At 38.4% G+C, this 20,005-nt stretch overlaps 1 protein-coding gene across 3 annotated transcripts in view; it reads right to left on the minus strand.

The window, feature by feature from the left end:
- The window catches only part of NFX1 (nuclear transcription factor, X-box binding 1), a 77,434-nt gene that overhangs the window by 29,843 nt on the left and 27,586 nt on the right, over positions 1-20,005 (minus strand). For all 3 annotated transcript variants that reach the window (XM_012656495.1, XM_012656487.1, XM_012656504.1), the window contains exons 8-11: positions 14,613-14,712; positions 14,315-14,532; positions 6,929-7,026; positions 3,572-3,602 (exon numbers count right to left, since the gene is read on the minus strand). In XM_012656495.1, the coding sequence (XP_012511949.1) occupies positions 3,572-3,602; positions 6,929-7,026; positions 14,315-14,532; positions 14,613-14,712 (447 nt within the window). The remainder of the gene's footprint in view (positions 1-3,571; positions 3,603-6,928; positions 7,027-14,314; positions 14,533-14,612; positions 14,713-20,005) is intronic.

The following is a 20,005-nucleotide window of genomic DNA, read 5'->3' on the forward strand; positions in this document are numbered from 1 at the left end:
ACTGATAAACAAATTCGGTAAAGTTGCAGGATATAAAATCAATATACAAAAATCAGTAGCATTTCTATATGCCAACAGTAAACAAAATGGAGCAGAAACCAAGATCAAGAAAGCAGTGCCATTTACAACAGCTTTAAAAATAATACTTAGGAATAAACTTAACCAAAGAAGTGAAAGGTCTCTACAAAGAAAATTATAAAACATTAATGAAAGAAATTGAAGAGGACATAAAAAAATGGAAAGGTATTCCATGCTTGTGGATCAGAACAATCAATATTGTTAAAATGTCCATACTTCCCAAGGCAATCTACAGATTCAATGCAATCCCCATCACAATACCAACAACATTCTTCATAGAAATAGCAAAAATAATCTTAAAACTTACATGGAACCACAAAAGACCCAGGATAGACAAAGCCACCTTGAGCAAAAAGAACAAAACTGGAGTAATCACATTACCTGACCTCAAATTATACTGCAGAGTTGCAGTAACCAAAACAGCATGGTACTGCCAATAAAAACAGACACACAGACCAATGGAACAGAATAGAGAATCTAGAAATAAATCCACACATCTATAATGAACTCATTTTTGAGAAAGGTGCAAAGAACATATGTTGTGGAAAGGACAGTCTCCTCAGTAAATGGTGCTGGGAAAACTGGATATCCATATGCATAAGAATGAAACTAGAACCCTATCTCTTGCCATATGCAAAAATCAAATCAAAATACATTGAAGACTTAAATCTAAGACCTGAAACTATGAAACTACTAAAAAGAAAACACTGGGGAAATGCTACAGGACATTGGTCTGTGGGCAATAACTTCTTGAGTAATACCCCCAAAGCACAGGCAAGCAAAGCAAAATTGGACAAATGGGATCACATCAAGCTAAAATGCTTCTGCACAGCAAATGAAACAATCAACAAAGGGAAGAAACAACCCACAGAGTGGGAGAAAATATTTGCAGACTACCCATCTGACAAGGGATTAATAACTAGAATATATAAGAAGCTCCAACAACTCAACAGGAAATAAATAATTTGATTAAAAAATGGGCAAAAGATCTGAATAGACATTTCTCAGAAGAGATACAAATGCCCAACAGGTACATGAAAAATGTTCAACATCATTGGTCATCAGAGAAATGCAAATCAAAACTAGAATGACATATCATCTCACATCAGTTAAAATGGCTTTTATCAAAAAGATAGGCAATAACAAATACCGGTGAGGGTGCAGAGAAAGAGGAACCCTTGTACACTGTTGGTGGGAATGTAAATTAGTGCAAGCACTATGGGGAACAGCATGGAGGTTCCTCAAAAAAACTAACAATAAAACTACCATATGACTCAGCAATCCCACTGCTAGATATATATCCAAAAAAAAAGTCAGTATATTGAAAATATGTTTGCACTTACATGTTTATTGTAGCACTACTCGTAATAGCCAAGATTTAGAATCAACCTAAGTGTCCATCAGCAGATGAATGGATAAAGAAAATATGGTACCTATTATATACACAATGGAATATTATCGAGTCATAAAAAAGAATGAAATCCTGTCATTTGAAACAACATGGATGGAACTGGAAAACACTATGTTAAGTGAAATGAGCCAAGCACAGAAAGACAAATCTCACATGTTCTCACTCATATGTGGGAGCTAAATATTAAAACAATTGATTTCATGGAGGCAGAGTAGAATGATGGTTACTAGAGGCTGGGAGGGGTAGTGGAGAAGGGAGGATAAAGTGGGGAGGGTTACTAGGTACAAAAATATTAATATAATTAGATAGTTAGAATGAACAATATTTGTAGCACAACAAACTGACTATAATTAATAAGTTAAGGTATACTTTAAAATAACTAAAACAGTAGAATTGGAATGTTCTTAACACAAAGAAATGATAAAAAAAGGTGATGGATGGCCAGGCGCAGTGGCTCACGCCTGTAATCCTAGCAGTCTGGGAGGCCAAAGCAGGTGGATCATTTGAACTCAGGAGTTCGTGACCAGCCTAAGCAAGAGCGAGACCCTGTCTCTACTAAAAACTAGAAAGAAATTACGTGGACATCTAAAAATATACAGAAAAAATTAGCTGGGCATGGTGGCGCATGCCTGTAGTCCCAGCTACTTGGGAGGCTGAGGCAGAAGGATCACTTAAGCCCAGGAGTTTGAGGTTGCTGGGAGCTAGGCTGATGCCACAGCACTCTAGCCCGGGCAACACAGTGAGATTCTGTCTCAAAAAAAAAAAAAAAAAGGTGATGGATACCCCTATTCCCCTAATTTGATTATTACACATTGTATGCCTGTATCAAAATGTCACATGTACCATATAAATACATGTAACTGTTATACAGTACCCAAAATAATTAAAAACAGAAAATTTTTAAAAATTAAAAAAAAATAGGGAATAGAGGATAATGACTATCCTCATAGATATTGTTTAGATGTTGTTGGGCAAAAAGACTCAATGTATAGATTTGCCGTAGTTAACACATACCCATGAGGAGAAAACCAAGAAAATCACAGAAGCTGAACTGAAGTCCTGGAATCACTGAGCTTAGAATTAACCAATCTTGGACTTGTTCTGCCTCCAGACTTCCTTCCTGTTAAAGTGTGACAGTAAACTCCCTTATTGTGAAAGTTGCTTTTCCTTTGGTTTTCCATTACCTGCATCCGGAAGTTCTCTGACAAATACAGCTTTCTTCCTAACTAGAATAAAAGCTTTTATTTTGCACATACTTTTGTTCTATCGCTTTTCCAAAAAGGTTTTAAAGTGGCTTAAAAATAATCATCCTTTTCTTGGGGTAGTGCTACTGTCCAATGAACAGGTAGTGAGGGCAGTACTGGTAATGCCTACACAACAATGTCTGCATTAACTAGAGCTTTGCTCTACTTGGGCGCAATTTTTGGTAAAAATAAATAAATAAATAAAGTGGCTTAAACAAGACTGTGTGATGGTTATCAAAACAAGGATGGAACCAGAAGTGTGTGAGAAATCAGGATCCAGGCCTAAGGAAGAGATAATATCCTAGGCCTCAAGGCTGCTGCTATGTCCCTGCTCCAGGTATCCAGCAGTCCTATCAGTCCTTAAGGGGATCAAGCATCAGAGGCAATGTGTCTAAAGTTTGCTTCAGTAGGTATCATTTACTTTCACTCCCCACTCCCTCAACAATTTATAAAAATTTCAAACATATACAAAATTGAAATAATTTTACAGCGAACACCCATGTACCCACTACCTAGATTCTACCATTAACATACTTTTCCCATATATACATACATATATGTATATCTCCATTCTTTTATCCATCTATCAATTTATCTTATTTTTCAACATACTTCAAAGAAAGCTGTAGACATGAGTACACTTAAATTTTTCAGCATTTCATTATCTAGAATTCAATTTATGGTTCTTTTCTTTGGAGGTAAAAGTTATACAATGAAATGCACAACTTTTAAGCATACCTTTGCTGAATTTTGACAAATACATAACCCAACGCCCTATCAAAATATAGAACATTACCTTCACACCAGAAAATTCCCTTATGTCCCTTCCCAGTCATACCTTCACTTTTGAGACTGGTACATGGAAGCTCCTATGGAAAAAGAAAAAGAAACTGTAACTACTTTAGAAATAATTAAAACAACACAACTGTAGTATTATACTACATTTAACACATATATCCCAAATATCCTCTACTTCTCTGACAGTCACTTATTTACCAACTTCTTATGTCTGGAGCTAGCCCAAGCCCTGTATTAGTGTGAGGACCCCAGGTGCATAGACTTTTCATGCAAATACAATTCTAACGATCTTTGTGATCTGGTTTCCAAATTCACAGTAGATTAGGAATTATAAAATCTGAATGGAAACAGAGGCTGCTAAAACTATGCAAAGCAAAGAGTGGTAATCACCTGACAGGGGTACCAACAGAAAAAGCCATAAAAAACAGAAGTAAAAATTGAAAAGATGTAAAAAATCTGGTGCCATTTAATGCAGGGGCAAACAGCTCTATACACTCAAGAGCACCCCTGACAATACCACCAAACCATAACAAAGTGAAATATGGCAGACCTTTGTTTTGGCTTCTGAAGTTTCATTACTGTGGTTTCAATTATGTGTGAGTAGCCCCAAAAGTCTATCAGGTATAATTTTGCTGAGACACGATCCTAAATAACACGTGTGGTGAGGCTGGTGTGTGGGGAGCGAGTCAGCCACTTGGGTTAGAATGAGAATGAGCCTGGCTGGCTGCCCAGAATTTATATCTGATTTCAGCTTTGATGTCACTTATAGGTTGTCATGTACTCAGAAACTAGAAAAATGATAAAAAGCATTCCTTCCCAGTAAAAATGACCTGGCAAAAAAAAAAAGCAGCTACTAGAGTTGATAACAGATGTGAGGAGGTCTAAGAAATAGAAGGTTCTTGGCTAGAAAATGTATGTCTTAGATAAAAAATGAGTTGCCTAGGATTACTGATATGAAATAGTTCCCCCCACATGCTCACTACAGATACAAAGCAAAAGTGACTCATGAAACTGAGTGAATGTTCCTGCCAAGGCGAACATTGGATTGTACAGAAGAAATTATGTGCTGGAGTGGTTCTCTACAAATGTGGGAAAAGGCAGAACTCCCATAAATCCTTGCACATGAATTACCAAAAAAACTTAAATACAGCATGCTTCATTAAGAGGTAGTAAGATATGGCACACATTTCTCAAGGATTCCCACCAAGGAGATGAAAAGAAAACAACCTTTGAAAGTTTAAGAAGTAAATTTTTTATATCTAGAAAGCTCATTTCTGTGGAAAGCCTATTCCATTACAAAAACCATTTCTTTTAAAATCCGTATTCATAAAAAATCTGGTTAAACAATGTGGTGATGACTATCAGCTTTTTGAAGAGTTTTTGACTTTGTCAAAAGGATTTAACAGAATTTGTATTGACAGTGAGCTCCTCCATCAATTATAGAAATGAATTTTATTTGTAAACATTCAACTTACAGGTTTTCAAGAATGTACTCATTGCCATGGGGTCCACTATTATTATAGAAGAAGGACAAAGAGTGAAAGAGAAGCATGAAAACACAGGGATAGAGAAAGGGATTGCTGGGGAGAAAGAAGCAAGCTGACAGCAGCCATTTCTATCTTACATGTCCCAACCCTGCTTGTAATTCTTAGTCACAAAACATCTGTGGACATTGCTAAATTTATGCTTGCTGAATCACAGTATCTCACTCTTTAATCTAGTATTTATGATGTAAAAAGTGGTCCTATACCTGACATTCAAAATAACCTCTACTGTCCCATATATACTGCAATTTCTTTTCAGGAAAAAACCCCACATATGCTTATACAACTTTTGTCACATGTAAACTGCACTACTTTTATACTTTTCTCCCTTTTTTTCAGAAGATTACCTATTAAACTAGCTTCCAATTTATGGCCTATATCTTCAGAATCATTTGCAAGTTGTTTGCTGCCCAGACTTTGGGTTGTATTTAACAGAACCAACTGTTGAGAATTGTCTCCACCCTGGCCTATGCTCTGCTGGGACAGGTGATGATATACACTGAAATGACCAGAAGTAGGTCAAAGAGCAGGATAAAGCAACACTCACTATGTTTCCACAGCTGGATCATCTGAAGACTACCATAGGAAAGCTTCCTGCCTCTACTGGTTACATACATATGAATGGGCACTGCAGTCTAACTCCAAAATGGTAAGATGCCCCTTTTATAACACAAAGTCTGATCAAAACTACCCAGGGCAGAAAATAGAAACTAACAAAACAGTTGTTCAGTGACGAATTAACCTTACCCAAAGAGAGATCTGGCCTTTACACTTGGTTTCTGAGAGGTAATCTCTAAGCCTACTGGAATGCCACGCCTGATAGCAGTGTCGTTGTTTACCTGGAGCCTTGGGTCACTGGATAGTCTAATATTAATAATATGATTTAGGAACAGGCTGGTTACACTGGATAGTCTTAGGATGGGGGCTTTGGGTCACACAGTATCAGCAGACCTCTGGAGAGACTGGAGACTGAGATCAGCCAGGTGGGCAGCCAGCCATAGCTACACGATGGAGCCCCTATAAAAACTCTGAACTCCCGGGCGTGGGTGAGCTTCCCTAGTTGGCAATACTCCATGCATACTGTCACATATTGACACTGAGACAGTAACACTATCCTGACTCCACAGGGAGAAGACAAATGAAGTGCCACATTCGGTACTTTTTTGGATTCTACCCCACATACTTCTTTCCTTGGCTGCTTTAATCTGTATCCTTTTCCTTGTAATAGAACTGTAAACATGAGTGTAACCATCAGTGAATTCAGTGAGCCCTTTCATCAAATTATCAAGCCTTAAGGGTGGTCTTAGGGACCACTGAACTTGCAGTTGGTATCAGAGTTGGTATCAGGGCACTTACACAAACTCAGGTGGTAAAATAAATAAAACTATAAAATGCTAAAAAAATAAAAAAAAAAGGAGCTTGGTATCAGAAGTGGGTGGTCATGTGGACTGTTCTGTTTAATTTAGCAGCTGTCTAAACTCTTGGAGTAGTGTCAGAAGTGAGGGTAGTCTTGGGGCCTGTGTTTCCTCTAATGTCTTAGTTTGCTGACTCCTTGCAACAGTGTTATTATTCCTCTTTTCAGGCATCTAGCGTGAACACACTTGTATTTGGTAGAGCTATTTGTGTATCTGCCTTATCCCTACTATTGGCCTCTGAGCCTTGAGTGCCTCAACCTCCCCCCATACCTGTCCTACAACTGGCCAATAGTGACTGTTAGTATACATTGACTGGATTCAATGAATCATACAGAGTGTAATAGGAATAAAACCGAGGTTATTTTGATTGCTCCCCTCCCATAATCACCATTTTAAAGGGCACTGATGGCAACAACTCTAGCATTGTTTAGGATTTACCTTTGTTCTGAAAGAGCATCTGCAGGAAATAACTGATGTGCGAGAGCATGGTCCACAGTCTCCTTCATGGCAGAGCTTTTCACAGGTATGAATGAAATCTTTAATGAAAATGAAAAGAGCTGGGAATGAAAATTGCAACTACTCATTTTCACACTTCCAAATTCACTAGTCACACTGGTCTTTCACCTCTACTCCCTGAAACTCCAGAATCAGAGTTGAGGGAAGAAGGATGTAGCCAATACTTCTTTCTATATCTTCCCTTCATCCAGCAGACTAGGCCTTTTCTGACAAGGACAGGGCCCAGCATTAGACACTGGAATATGCTTTGGAGTGTACGATGCTTAGTCTAAGTCAAAGAATAGATCTTCTGACTCCTTCTTTAAGCCCCAAGTCTCTAGGTTAGATTGGATCTCCTTAAAGCATAGCCATGGATGACTTTATTGAAGTGCTCTTGACTCTGAGAGTCATCTGGGGATCATAAATCCCCACAAGCCATGATCCATAATCTGTCTCAAGCTCTGTGAATGTCTGGTGATGGGTGGCCTGCACTCTGCTAAACTAGGTTTAGGACAAGTCCTGTTTCTGGGATCCCTCCAGGATAACTCAGAGTCTCTTTTTATAGCTAATATTGATAGGATGTATTTTTCCCATCCTTTAACTTTCAGTCTCATTTTATTTTGGACTCTAAAATCTGTTTCCTGAAGATAGCATATAGTTGGATCTTAATTTTTTTTAATCTAGCCTGAAAAATCTGCTTTTGTTTAATTCATTCACATTTAATGTTATTATTAATGTAGCTGGATTTATGTCTGCCATTTTACTTTGTTTTCTGTCTCATGTCTTTTTTGTTAATCTAATCCTTCTTTACTGCTTCTTTTGCATTAAGTCAAGATTGTCTATAGTGTAATTCCTTTAATGATATTTTTCACTACTTTTTTTTTTTTTTTTGAGACAGAGTCTCACTCTATTGCCCAGGCTAGAATGCCGTGGCTTCAGCCTAGCTCACAGCAACCTCAAACTCCTGGGCTCAAGCGATCCTACTACCTCAGCCTCCCGAGTAGCTGGGACTACAGGTATGTGCCACTGATTTTTTTTTTTCTCTCTCTATATATTTAGTTGTCCAGATAATTTCTTTCTATTTTTAGTAGAGACGGGGTCTCACTCTTGCTCAGGCTGGTCTCAAACTCCTGATCTTGAGCGATCCACCTGCCTTGGCCTCCCAGAGTGCTAGGATTACAGGCATGAGCCACCGTGCCTGGCCTTCACTATTTTTTTTTTTGAGAAGGAAAGAGGGGTTTATTAATTTGCCAGTAAATGAGGAGGATGGAGACTACTGTCTAAAAAATGCCATTGTCCTCTGATAATAAACAGAAATACAGAGCTTTTAAAGGGAAGCTATTCAGCTTCAGGCAATTGCTATTCAAGTACAGTTGGTGATTCTGATAGTCCCATCTCTGCTTAAGATACTACATTTCACTACATTTTTTTGTTTTTTTTTTTTAATGGTTGCTCTAGGGCTTACCATATGCATCTTATCAGAATTTACTTCAGATTTATACTAATTTCAGTGAGATACAGAAGCTTTAATCCTACATAGCTCTATTCCTATTCTCCTCTTTTGTGTTACTTTTGTTATACATGTTATATCTATGTTACAAATCCAATACTATGTTGTTATAATTATAACTTCATATAATGTTATATCTATTAAGGAAGCTAAGAGAGGACATATATATTTATAGTTTGTTATTTTTTTTTTTTTTTGAGACAGAGTCTCATTCTGTTGCCCGGGCTAGAGTGAGTGCCATGGCGTCAGCCTAGCTCACAGCAACCTCACACTCCAAGGCTCAAGCGATCCTCCTGCCTCAGCCTCCCGAGTAGCTGGGACTACAGGCATGCGCCACCATGCCTGGCTAATTTTTTCTATATATTTTTAGTTGTCCAATTAATTTCTTTCTAATTTTAGTAGAGACAGGGTCTCGCTCTTGCTCAGGCTGGTTTCGAACTCCTGAGCTCAAACAATCCGCCCGCCTCGGCCTCCCAGAGTGCTAGGATTATAGGTGTGAGCCACTGCGCCCGGCCTGTTATATTTTTTAATTTACCATTTCTGGCTTTCCTCATTTGTTCCTATGGGTTTGTTACCATCTGCATTTCCTCATTCCAATGCAAGTCTGATCACATCCACCTCCTTTGTGCTATTACTGCCAAATATATTTCTAGATGTTATAGGGCTAACAATTATATATATATTATTATATACAATTATTTTTTAAATCAGTTGAGAGAATTTATACTGTCTTTTGTAATTACATAATTACCTTTACTAGTGCTTTTTGTGTTTTCATGTGTATTTGAACCTCCATCTGGGTTTACTTGGTTTTAGCCTGAAGAACTTCTCTTAGTATTTATTGTAAGGCAAGTTTTCCTGATAGCAATAAATTTTTTTTTTGAGATGGGGTCTTGCTGTGTTGCCCTGCTAGAGTGCAGTGGCATCATCATAGCTCACTGCAACCTTAAATTCCTGTGCTAGAGGGATCCTCCTGCCTCAGGCTCCTGAGTAGTTGGGACTACATGCACACACCACTATGCACAGCTGATTTTTGTATTTTTTTGTAGAGATGGGTGTCTTGCTCTTGCTCAGATTGGTCTCGAACTTCTGACCTCAAGCGATACTCCTGCCTTGGCCTCTCAGAGAGCTAGGATTACAGGCGTGAGCCACTGTGCCCAGCCAATGAATTTTCCTGGTTTTTGTTTATCTTCATTTTTTAAAGATAGTTTTGCTGGGTATAAGATTCTTGGTTGGCAGTTTTCTTTCAGTACTTTGAATGTGTCATCCTATTGCCTTCAGGTTGTGACGCTTTCTCAATAGTTTCTGATGAGAAGTCCACTGTTAATCTTACAGAAGTTCCCCTGTATGTGAGGAGTCATTTTTCTCTTGCTGCTTTCAAGATTTTCTCCTTGTCTTTGGCTTTCAGCACTTTTATTAGGTGTCTGGGTGTGGATCTCTTTGCATTTATACTACTTGGAGTTTGTTGAGTTTCATGGATGTGTACACTAACATTTTTCAGTAAATTTGAACATTTTCATTTATTATTTCTTCAAATATTTTCGTGTTCCTTTCTATTATCCTTCTCATATTCCCATTATATGTACATTGATGCACTTAAAGGTGGGTCACATTTCTCTGACGCTCTGTTCATTTTTCTTCATTCTATTTTGTCTCTGTCCTTTGGATTATATAATCTCTACTGACCTATCTTCATGTTCACTGATCATTTCTTCTGTTAGCTAAAATCTACTGTTGAGCCCCTTTAATAAATTTTTCATTTCAGTTATTGTATTCTTCAATTTCAGAATTTCCATTTGGTTTTTATAATTTCTGTATCTTTATTGATATTCTTTATTTGATGAGACATAGGTACCTTCTGTTACCTCTTTAAGCATGGCTTCCTTTAATTCTTTGAACATATTTATAACGGGTATCCTAAAATCTTTGTTAAATATGACATTTGTTCATTCTCACAGGCAGTTTCTGTTGCCTGCTTTTTCCCTGTTTCTTAGCATTTCTCAAAATTTTTTCTTGGAAACTAGAGGTTTTAGCTAATATATTACACCAACTCTGGATACTGCTTCCCCTCTCCACAGCTTGTTGTTGTTGTGGTTTGCTTGTTTATTTGTTTTGTGACTTGGCTAGACTAGTATGAAGCCACTGGTGTCACTCTTTGGATGGCACAGCCTTGGGGGTGCACACTCGCTCTGGGATGACAGTGGTTTTAGCAGGGCTCTCTTTGATGTCTCTTTCTCTGATCTCTTTGTTAAGCTGTGTGCCCCATTTGGATTACACTCCACTAATTGCCAGTCTATTGTTTTTGACAATGCCCTAGGGCATAAATTGTTCAGCAGTCTGACACAATTAAATTTGGGCCAGAGTAGTATTTGCAATAAATCTCTGAGGTTTGTTTTAATCCCAGGAGGGATCCTTTTAGCTATCTTCCCCTGATTCTCTCTGGTGAGCTAGCTGGCCTATAGTTTAGCTTACTGCTCTTTATTAAGGTGAGCTCTCAAGTGCTTTATTAAGATAAGCTTTCTAAAGTATCCTTAGGCCTGAAATTCCCCATATTCTGTTTCAAATAAAGTTAGTTCCGGGGAATACTTTAAAGTTCTCTTTTCTTATGAACTGCCTCTCTCCCAGGGAACAGTCTCTGAGGTGCCACTCTAGGTGCTGGGTGGGGCAGTAGCTTCTTGTCTTCTCGGTTTGCTTCTCTGTGTGGAACCTCTGCCCTATGAGTGAGCTGGAGGATGACTGGGGCCCCAGTATTCTGCTACAAATGGGGTAGGGTCTCCATTCTATAGATGGCAGCTGGGTGGAGAAAGGGAGCCCCCAGCCTCTCAGCTACACTCATCGGAAATTCAGGCTCTTCACCTTAGAGTTGGAGGGTAAGAGAAATGTTGGCAGTGTGCCTTCCTGGTGAGTACGGTAACCCTTGACTGGGAGCTGAGGGGAGAAGAAGCCTTGTCTTCTTGGCCACACTCATCCTGAGTGGAGCTTTTGTCAAGCTGAGCTGAGGGGAGGAGAAAGGTGTACGTTGTAGCTCAATGCCACAGACTCTTGCTGTTGCTTACCTCAGTTTTATAGATTTTCTCGAATAAATATTTCTTCATTTGATGTATGCCCTTAATACAATTTCCAGAGACTTTAAATGGTTGCCTTTTTATAGTTTTCCCCAGCTTTGCTTGTGTTGCTGGGGAGCAGATCCACAGGGAGCTCCTCATGCTATCATCCTGAAAGTACAATTCTACCCAATCTCTTATACCGAAGCTGTATCTTTGGGATGGAAATTTCCTACTGGGTTAGATACTTAAAAGACCTAAATGAGCTTTCTACAGAGACGCGAGGTCTGAAAAACTTGAAAGCCATTGTTACCACTAGCCACAGGTTTGTCTTTGAGCTTCTCAGTCCAACTCAGCCTAGTTCCTTAAAAGTTTTCCACAATTAAAAATCTGCTAAAGCCTAGGTGCAGTGGCTCATGCCTGTCATCCCAGCACTTTGGGAGGCTGAAGTGGAAGGACTGCTTGAGGCTAGGACTTTGACAGCAATCTGGGCAACATAATGAGACCCCGTCTCTATAAAAAAATAAAAAAATTAGCTGGGCACAATGGTGCACACCTGTAGGCCCAGCTACTTAGGAGGCTGGTTGAGGCAGGAGGATTGCTTTAGCGCAGGAGTTTGAGGCTGCAGTGAGCTATGATGACGCCACTGCGCTCTAGCTGGGTGACAGAGCAAGACCATGTCTTTAAAAAAACAAAAACAACAAAAAAAACTAGGCATAGCAGTTACCCTCCATCTCTTAACCTGGTTTTGTCCCACTCTGAGGTCTGTTACTGACAGTTACTATCCCTCTCTTGCTCAAGTCCCCTTCTATTACCATTTCACACTTCCCTTTTCTCTCATCGCCAACAGGATACCTGAGCCTTGGGTAGGATTTCTGGTTATTGTAGATGAAATTCTTACAGAACCCACGTGCTTTTGGAAAAGGGAAAAACTTTACCATTTTTCCTGACTTAGAAGACATTTGATCTCCGTATCATAGATACACTTTCTTGGTAGGCAGAGAACTAATGGATAATTGGTTTTCCTAATACAGCTGGAACATGTATTAAAATATGAGAAGAGCATTTCTCCTCTATACATAATTTTAAACTCATATTGAGAAAAAGGATTAGGTAGGGTGCTCCTACTGATTCCTGCAGGTACTCAGAAGAAATGTGAAATCTATCTTCTTGATAAAATGAAAACCAAATCTAAAGATTCTAGCATTACCAAAAAGAGGCATGGTTAGTTATAGGAATATCTTTCCTATTCAGTCTCAGTTGCCTACTTTCATTTTTCTAAATACATGGCCTTTGAACACTCACTCAGGAGAGAAGTTGCCAAGTCATTGCAAAATTGCATACATATATTCCCCAAAGCCTAAGTCAGATAGGCTCAGTTAGAAACTCAGACTATTTTATATTTAATTCCAACAAGCCTTTTCTGGTTTCTATATCCAAGTAATCAGAAGTCACAAATCAGAAGGGGGAGTCACTAAATATAAGCAAGCAGGCATATGAAAGCATTGACAAGAAAATAACAAAAAGCTTTAACAAACAGATAAAACTATTCAAGCTGCACATTAGTATGGGACAAAATGCCTGAGAAACCTCTGCAGTCCCTGAGGGCAGCTTTGTATTAACTGTAATATAGTAACAGAGGTTCATGAAAACGGAAGAAAGCAATACTTCCACTAACCTGTTTAAAGAAAAGAATGTAAATTTTACAAAAATCTTTGTCCAAAATGATGTTCAAGAGGTGGTTTCCTCAGTCAGATGGGCAACTTAGCTATAGAGACTTGATAGTCCTTGAGTGGCCTAAATGGCTGAAGTTATATTGTACTTAGAATTTTAGTTCTTTTTTTTTTTTAGAGACAGGGTCTTGTTATGTTGACCAGGCTGGAGTGCAGTGGCTACACACAGGCGCAGTCATAACACATTGTAGCCTCAAACTCCTGGGCTCAAGTAATCCTCCTGCCTCAGCCTCCCAAGTAGCTGGGACTACAGGTACATGCCACTGTGCCCAGCAGACTTTTAGTTTTAAATATCTTACCTACAGTTATTTTAGCATGTTCGTATTATATGAAAATGCTTTTAAACACTTGCTGAACCCTGGGTTAGTAAAAACATATATGGTGTTCATACTAATGTAGGTTCCTAAGAGAAATCAGGCCGGGCGCGGTGGCTCACGCCTGTAATCCTAGCTCTCTGGGAGGCCGAGGCGGGCGGATGGTTTGAGCTCAGGAGTTAGAAACCAGCCTGAGCAAGAGCGAGACCCCGTCTCTACTAAAAATACAAAGAAATTAATTGGACAACTAAAAATATATAGAAAAAATTAGCCAGGCATGGTGGCGCATGCCTGTAATCCCAGCTACTCGGGAGGCTGAGGCAGGAGGATCGCTTGAGCCCAGGACTTTGAGGTTGCTGTGAGCTAGGATGATGCCACGGCACTCTAGTCCAGGCAACACAGTGAGACTCTGTCTCAAAAAAAAAAAAAAAAAAAAAAAGGAGGACCTAAGAGAAATCATTACCCACCCCCCCATGGAATAGTATCTCACCACAGCTGTCTAGAATTAATAATAAAATACCTTAACGACAGATATCACTTGAGCAAATGTAATTTTCACAAGTATATTTTGAGGAGGAAAGAAAAAGTACCCACACAAATTTCATCGTAATATTTAGAAGAACTTCTGATATTGTAACTGGTATTTAATTCTACTTTGTTTAAGTAGTCATTGCTGCCAAACATTTACATTAATATTTTTTAAAGCCAACTTTATGCCTACTAGTTACCTAAGGAACCACAAGGCAGAGGCTTGCCGCACACTTTTCCACATGAAGGGACAGGATCCATGCATGTTTTCCGACCATTACTTCCAAGTTCTAGTAATTGGCTGAGAGGAGTTTGGCCACAAGGGCAACAGCGCACCAGCTGGGGGAGCCGTGGGCATGGCTGGCAGGGCTGAGGGTGGCACACTTGAGAACATGTATGGTTCCCACATTTCAAGTCCCTGTTAAGAAAAACATACTGTTACATAATTGTTGCATAAACTGCAGCTTTATTCTAACTGAGGAAAATGTAGAGCCTTACTTGCCACATATCTTTAAACAGCCGAAGTCCCCAAATCCATCAGACTTTCCTACGTCTGTTCCACATAACACATCTCGGGAGGTGCTGCCACAGTAGCATACTTGAGGACACAATTTCAAAAACAAAAGATTAGTAATCTGTATGGGTTCTTAAAATATTCCAAACAATCTAGAAGAAAACACAAAACGCCATTCATTAGAGCGTTGATCACACCTAATGCAGAAATGAATGTGGGCTTCTACAGCAGCTCTAAGACCCACCTAAGAGCTTTACCACAGGAAGAAATAAAAAAGTACATGTTAAACTCTCTTAATATCTCCCAGTGCCTCTGTAGCACATCCCAAGAACAGCATTAGAGTGAAGTAACTCCGAAATTAAGAGAACATTATCTGGTCCATAAGACCCCACGGCTGAACACCATGGATTGTGAGGCTCCCTTGGGCCTCTGGAGATGTTACAGGGGATGGACGAAGCTAAGCTGGCAGTAGTGGAGGGATTGACACCTGTATTCCCCATCCTCACTTCAACCCAAGAAGCACAGCCTTCATACTTTATATATTGGGGTGTACATGAAATGCTTGAAGAATGGTCCCTGTTGCTAAAAAGAAGTTTAAAAAATTAGTATTATGGTATAAACTCCTTAATAATTTGTATACTACTACTGTTGAATTTGAAGTAATCATATTTGAGCATTCACACTGAGTAAAGTTTCAAATAACTTGAGCCTTTCTTTGCTAGATAGAGAACCCAGCCTATTGATTTTTCTACGGGTTCAAGAAATAATGGATTCCTTTATTTGCTGGGGTCAGCAATAAGCATGTGTTATTTTTAGAGAGTTATATTTTAGATGCAATAAAATATAACAGAGTCCTAATAAGGATTAATTTTCATTAACATAATTTTTCTGATGTCACTTTACATTTTTAGTTTACAATAAAAATTTTTCTCATTAAAATCAATCTATGCAAGTATACCTTACCCTACATAATAAATGCTGACCAGAAGAGTGAAAATCAAATTGAAATTATGCAGATCTATTGTTGCTTTCCTTCTTCCTCAGAACAATTTAGATATTTACTTGCATAGAAAATCAACATCTGAATAAATGCAACATTATAAAAACATATCAAATCACATATGTAATAAAAATAGAATGCTTCTAATAAAACATGAGAAATAATATTCGTAAAATAATATACTGAACAGAACCAAAAGCTTTCACTGAGACATGGGAAGAGGAAAGCCTCAAATCACTGAAGCTACAATCCAGACTCTTGATTTTTAAAATACACATTCCATTTTCCGGTAAGTACGTATGCAATTTCATCCCCTGTTCTAAAATTCATTCAATCATTCAATAAAGACTCATATAATGCAGGAAGTGCAATCAATATTTGTGGAATCGATGAATTAGTAAACAAACCCTGGCAACTGGGAGCTTCTGCGAGCAGGCTTTTCTTTGCTAAGTTTCTGCTCAAACATAACAGAGGCTTTTTTCAGAGGTAATGAACAGACAACTGTAAACAATAGTGTCAAGGGTCCTAACACTGTGAAAATAAAAACAAAATGGAGCCCCTGTTCATCAGGAAATAATCTGAGTACAATACTAAAAAGCTCTGCTATGCTTAGGCACAAGAGACAGAAATATCTGCTGACAGAAAAATTAGAGTCACACCTGGTTGAACAGTATTAAGGAACTAAAGACAGTCTGGAGAAAGGACCCTGTTGCCAGCCTTAATCTGTTCAGTATTTTATCAACACACGAATAAGACCCAAAAGGAATGCTTATTAAATCTCTTGATAAGGCTGAAAGGGATCCTAGAAGGATTATAATTTGAGAAAAACTATACACACGGCCCAAATACTCTGCTAGATATTTAATGCAGACAAACAAAAAATTTTCAACTGGCTTTGAAAAATCAACTATACAGAAAGGAAGAAACTGGGATCCATACAAATTTGTATAAGAAAGACTTGGGTAAATTAAGTGAGTAAAAGCCGTTATGAATCAAGAGCTAAAAATGGCCAAGATCAAGGGGACTCTCCAACACCATCGTCTATACTGCTAAGACCAGAGTGCCAGTAGTATATACTTAACTCCTGCTTTACCTCAAAATAGATTTGAAGTAGCTTGTAAAAATATGTGAAATTTAATAAGAGAACGTAAATTAAAAGATGTAAAAAGGAAAACAATAGTAGGAATATAGAATGAGCAACAGTTTAAAAATGTACACTATAAAGGCAAACATTAGATCAGTTATACAGGATTCCTAAGATAAAATGAGATCAATAGTTTTTTGGGGAAAACAACTATTGTAGGAACTAAGACCAAGCAGGAATTTATCCCAAGAGGACCCATAAAAAGAACACTGAGTAATATACAGCACAGTTTCTTACATAAAATCCTAATAGAGCACACCACAAAGCATTTTGTGTAGCCATTTCTTACTGTAAGTGCCAACGTAGGTCAATAGTATCACACTGAAGTGAAATTTTATGAAATAAAAATCTAGAAGGCACCAATACATTGTGGCCCAGGATCCATGCTGACTAAGGGCAATTGTAAAAACAGAAAAACAGAGAGGGGCTAGGTCGGTGAATGCCTGGACTACGGATACTGCAAGCTATCTTCTCTGAATACTGTTTCTCCCAAAGGAGATTCTGAGAACTACTGTGTGGCATGGGTTTGTGATCATATGCCTGATAAATACCTGGAGAGAGCTTTTCTATACCTCCTGTTAAATACAGACCCATATGACACAATGGATAATCAAACTATGCCTAGAGTTGACATTCTCCTGAGGACACCATCAAAAACAGGAGCTTCATCAGATGATTATTTCACTTGGGTCAGGGATAAAACTGAGGGGAGTTCTCACAGGCAGGGGCAGGATTCAGAACAGGTGATTAAAGCCTTGAAGTTCTACTCCATAGAGAATAGACTGCAGAAGTGTTAGCCTGGAAAATAATCAGGACACATTTAACCAGTCATCTGTCTCAGTCAAAAATCTCAAGGAAGTACTCAGAGAACACCTAGCTTTGAGCAATACGGATTCTGATGAATCCCACAAGAAAACTGGCATTGCTGTGATCACTTTTAAGAGAATGTGTGGTCTGGTAAGCAAGTTTCACAGGGAAGAAATGAAGCAATCACAGCTGTTAGGCATGGAAAGGAAACACTGGGAAGAGAATATATAACAGCTGATTTTGAAGTTCCCAGGAGGAACATAAAACATGGAGAAAAGCAGACCAATGAAAGGATATTTCAGGGCAGCAGATGTTGGTTCAATAAGAGAAAAAACTCGGACAATTAGAGTTGTCCCATGACCAAACTGGCTACCTAAAAATACAGTGAGCTTTCAGGCTGTGAGACTGAGTAACTGGCAACATCCACTCTGGGCAGCAAAGCAGGGATAACTGCAGTAAGAGAAAACTGAATTAGATTCTTCTGACCCATTTCAAGATTTTAATGACAAGAGAGATTAAGAGCAAAAGTGAAAACATTGAAAACATACTCTTACATTCATAATTTTTTAAAATAATTTTCTTCTAGAAAAAGGAGAGGTCACAACAGACACCACAGAAATACAAAACATTATTTTTGATTACTATAAAAACCTATATGCCCAAAAAGTATATAATGAGGAGGAAATGGACAAATTCCTGGAAACATGCAACCTTCCTAAGTTCACCCAGGAGGTAACAGAATATCTGAATAGACCAATCTCAAGCTCAGAAATTGGAGCAGCAATCAAAAACCTTCCAAAACGTAAAAGTCCCGGACCAGATGGCTAAACTCCAGAGTTTTACCAAACATTCAAAGAAGAATTCATACCTATAACTACAGAAATTATTCTACAATATTGAGAAAGATGGTATCCTTCCTAACTCATTCTACAAAGCCAATATCACCTTGACACCAAAGCAGGAAAGGACACAACAAAAAAAGAAAACTTCAGACTAATATCCCTTATGAATATAGATGCAAAAATCCTCAACAAAATTTTAGCAAATAGAATTCTGCAGCACATCAAAAAAATAATTCACCATGACCAGGTGGGCTTTATTCCACGGATGCAAGGCTGGTTTAACATACAAATCTATAAATCCAATTCGCCACATAAATAAAAGCAAGAACAAAGACCACATGATTCTTTCAATAGATGCAGAAAAAGCATTTGACAAAGTCCAACACACCTTCATGAGAAAAACTCTCATCAAAATAGGCGTACACGGCTCATTCATTAAAATCATCAACTCCATTTATGACAAACCCACCGCCAACATCATATTGAATGGGGAAAAATTGAAATCATTCCCACTCAGAACCGGAACTAGACAAGGCTGCCCTCTATCTCCACTTCTATTCAACATAGTGTTCAAAATCCTCGCCACAGCAAGTAGGCAAGAGAGGAGTATTAAGGGTGTCCAAATGGGGACAAATGAGATCAAACTCTCGATCTTTGCTGATGATATGATATTATATCTAGAAAACCCCAAGGATTCATCCAAGAGACTCCTAGAATTGATAAATAAATTCAGCAAAGTCTCAGGATACAAAATCAATACACACAAATCTGTGGCATTCATATACGCCAATAACAGTCAAGCTGAAATTCAAATCAAAAATGCAATAGCTTTTACAACAGCCTCAAAGAAAATTAAATATCTAGGAATATATTTAACGAAACCTGTGAGAGACTTATATAGGTTGAACTACGAAACACTAAAAAAAGAAATTGTAGAAGATGTAAACAGATGGAAAAACCTACCTTGCTCATGGATTGGTAGAATCAATATCATTAAAATGTCCATACTACCTAAAGTGATCTACAGAATTAATGCAATCCCTATCAAAATCCCGTCATCATTCTTTATAGATTTGGAAAAAATAATTCTATGCTTTGTATGGAACCAGAGAAGACCTCGTATAGCCAAAGCAATTGTAAGTAAAAAGAACAAACTAGGAGGTATCAGTCTACCAGACTTCAAGCTGTACTACCAGGCTATAGTAACTGAAACAGCATAGTACTGGCACAAGAACAGAGACACTGACCGCTGGAACAGGACTGAGAATCCAGAGATGAAACCATCCGCATATGGTAGTCTAATCTTTGACAAAGCTGACAAAAATATACACTGGGGAAAAGAATCTCTTCAATAAATGGTGCTGGCAAAACTGGACAGCTACACGCAGAACAATGAAACTGGATCCCCACCTCTCACCTCTCACAAAAATCAATTCAAGATGGATAACAGACTTAAACCTAAGGCATGAAACCTTAAGAATTCTAAAAGAAGATGTTGGGAAGACCCTTTCAGACATCGGCCTAGGCAAGGAATTCTTGAAGAAGAACCCCAAAGCAATCACCGCAGCAACAAAAATAAATAAA

Source organism: Propithecus coquereli, unplaced genomic scaffold (genome assembly GCF_000956105.1).
Source record: "Propithecus coquereli isolate 6110/MARCELLA unplaced genomic scaffold, Pcoq_1.0 Scaffold114, whole genome shotgun sequence".
In the NCBI taxonomy this organism is placed as follows: Eukaryota; Metazoa; Chordata; class Mammalia; order Primates; family Indriidae; genus Propithecus; species Propithecus coquereli.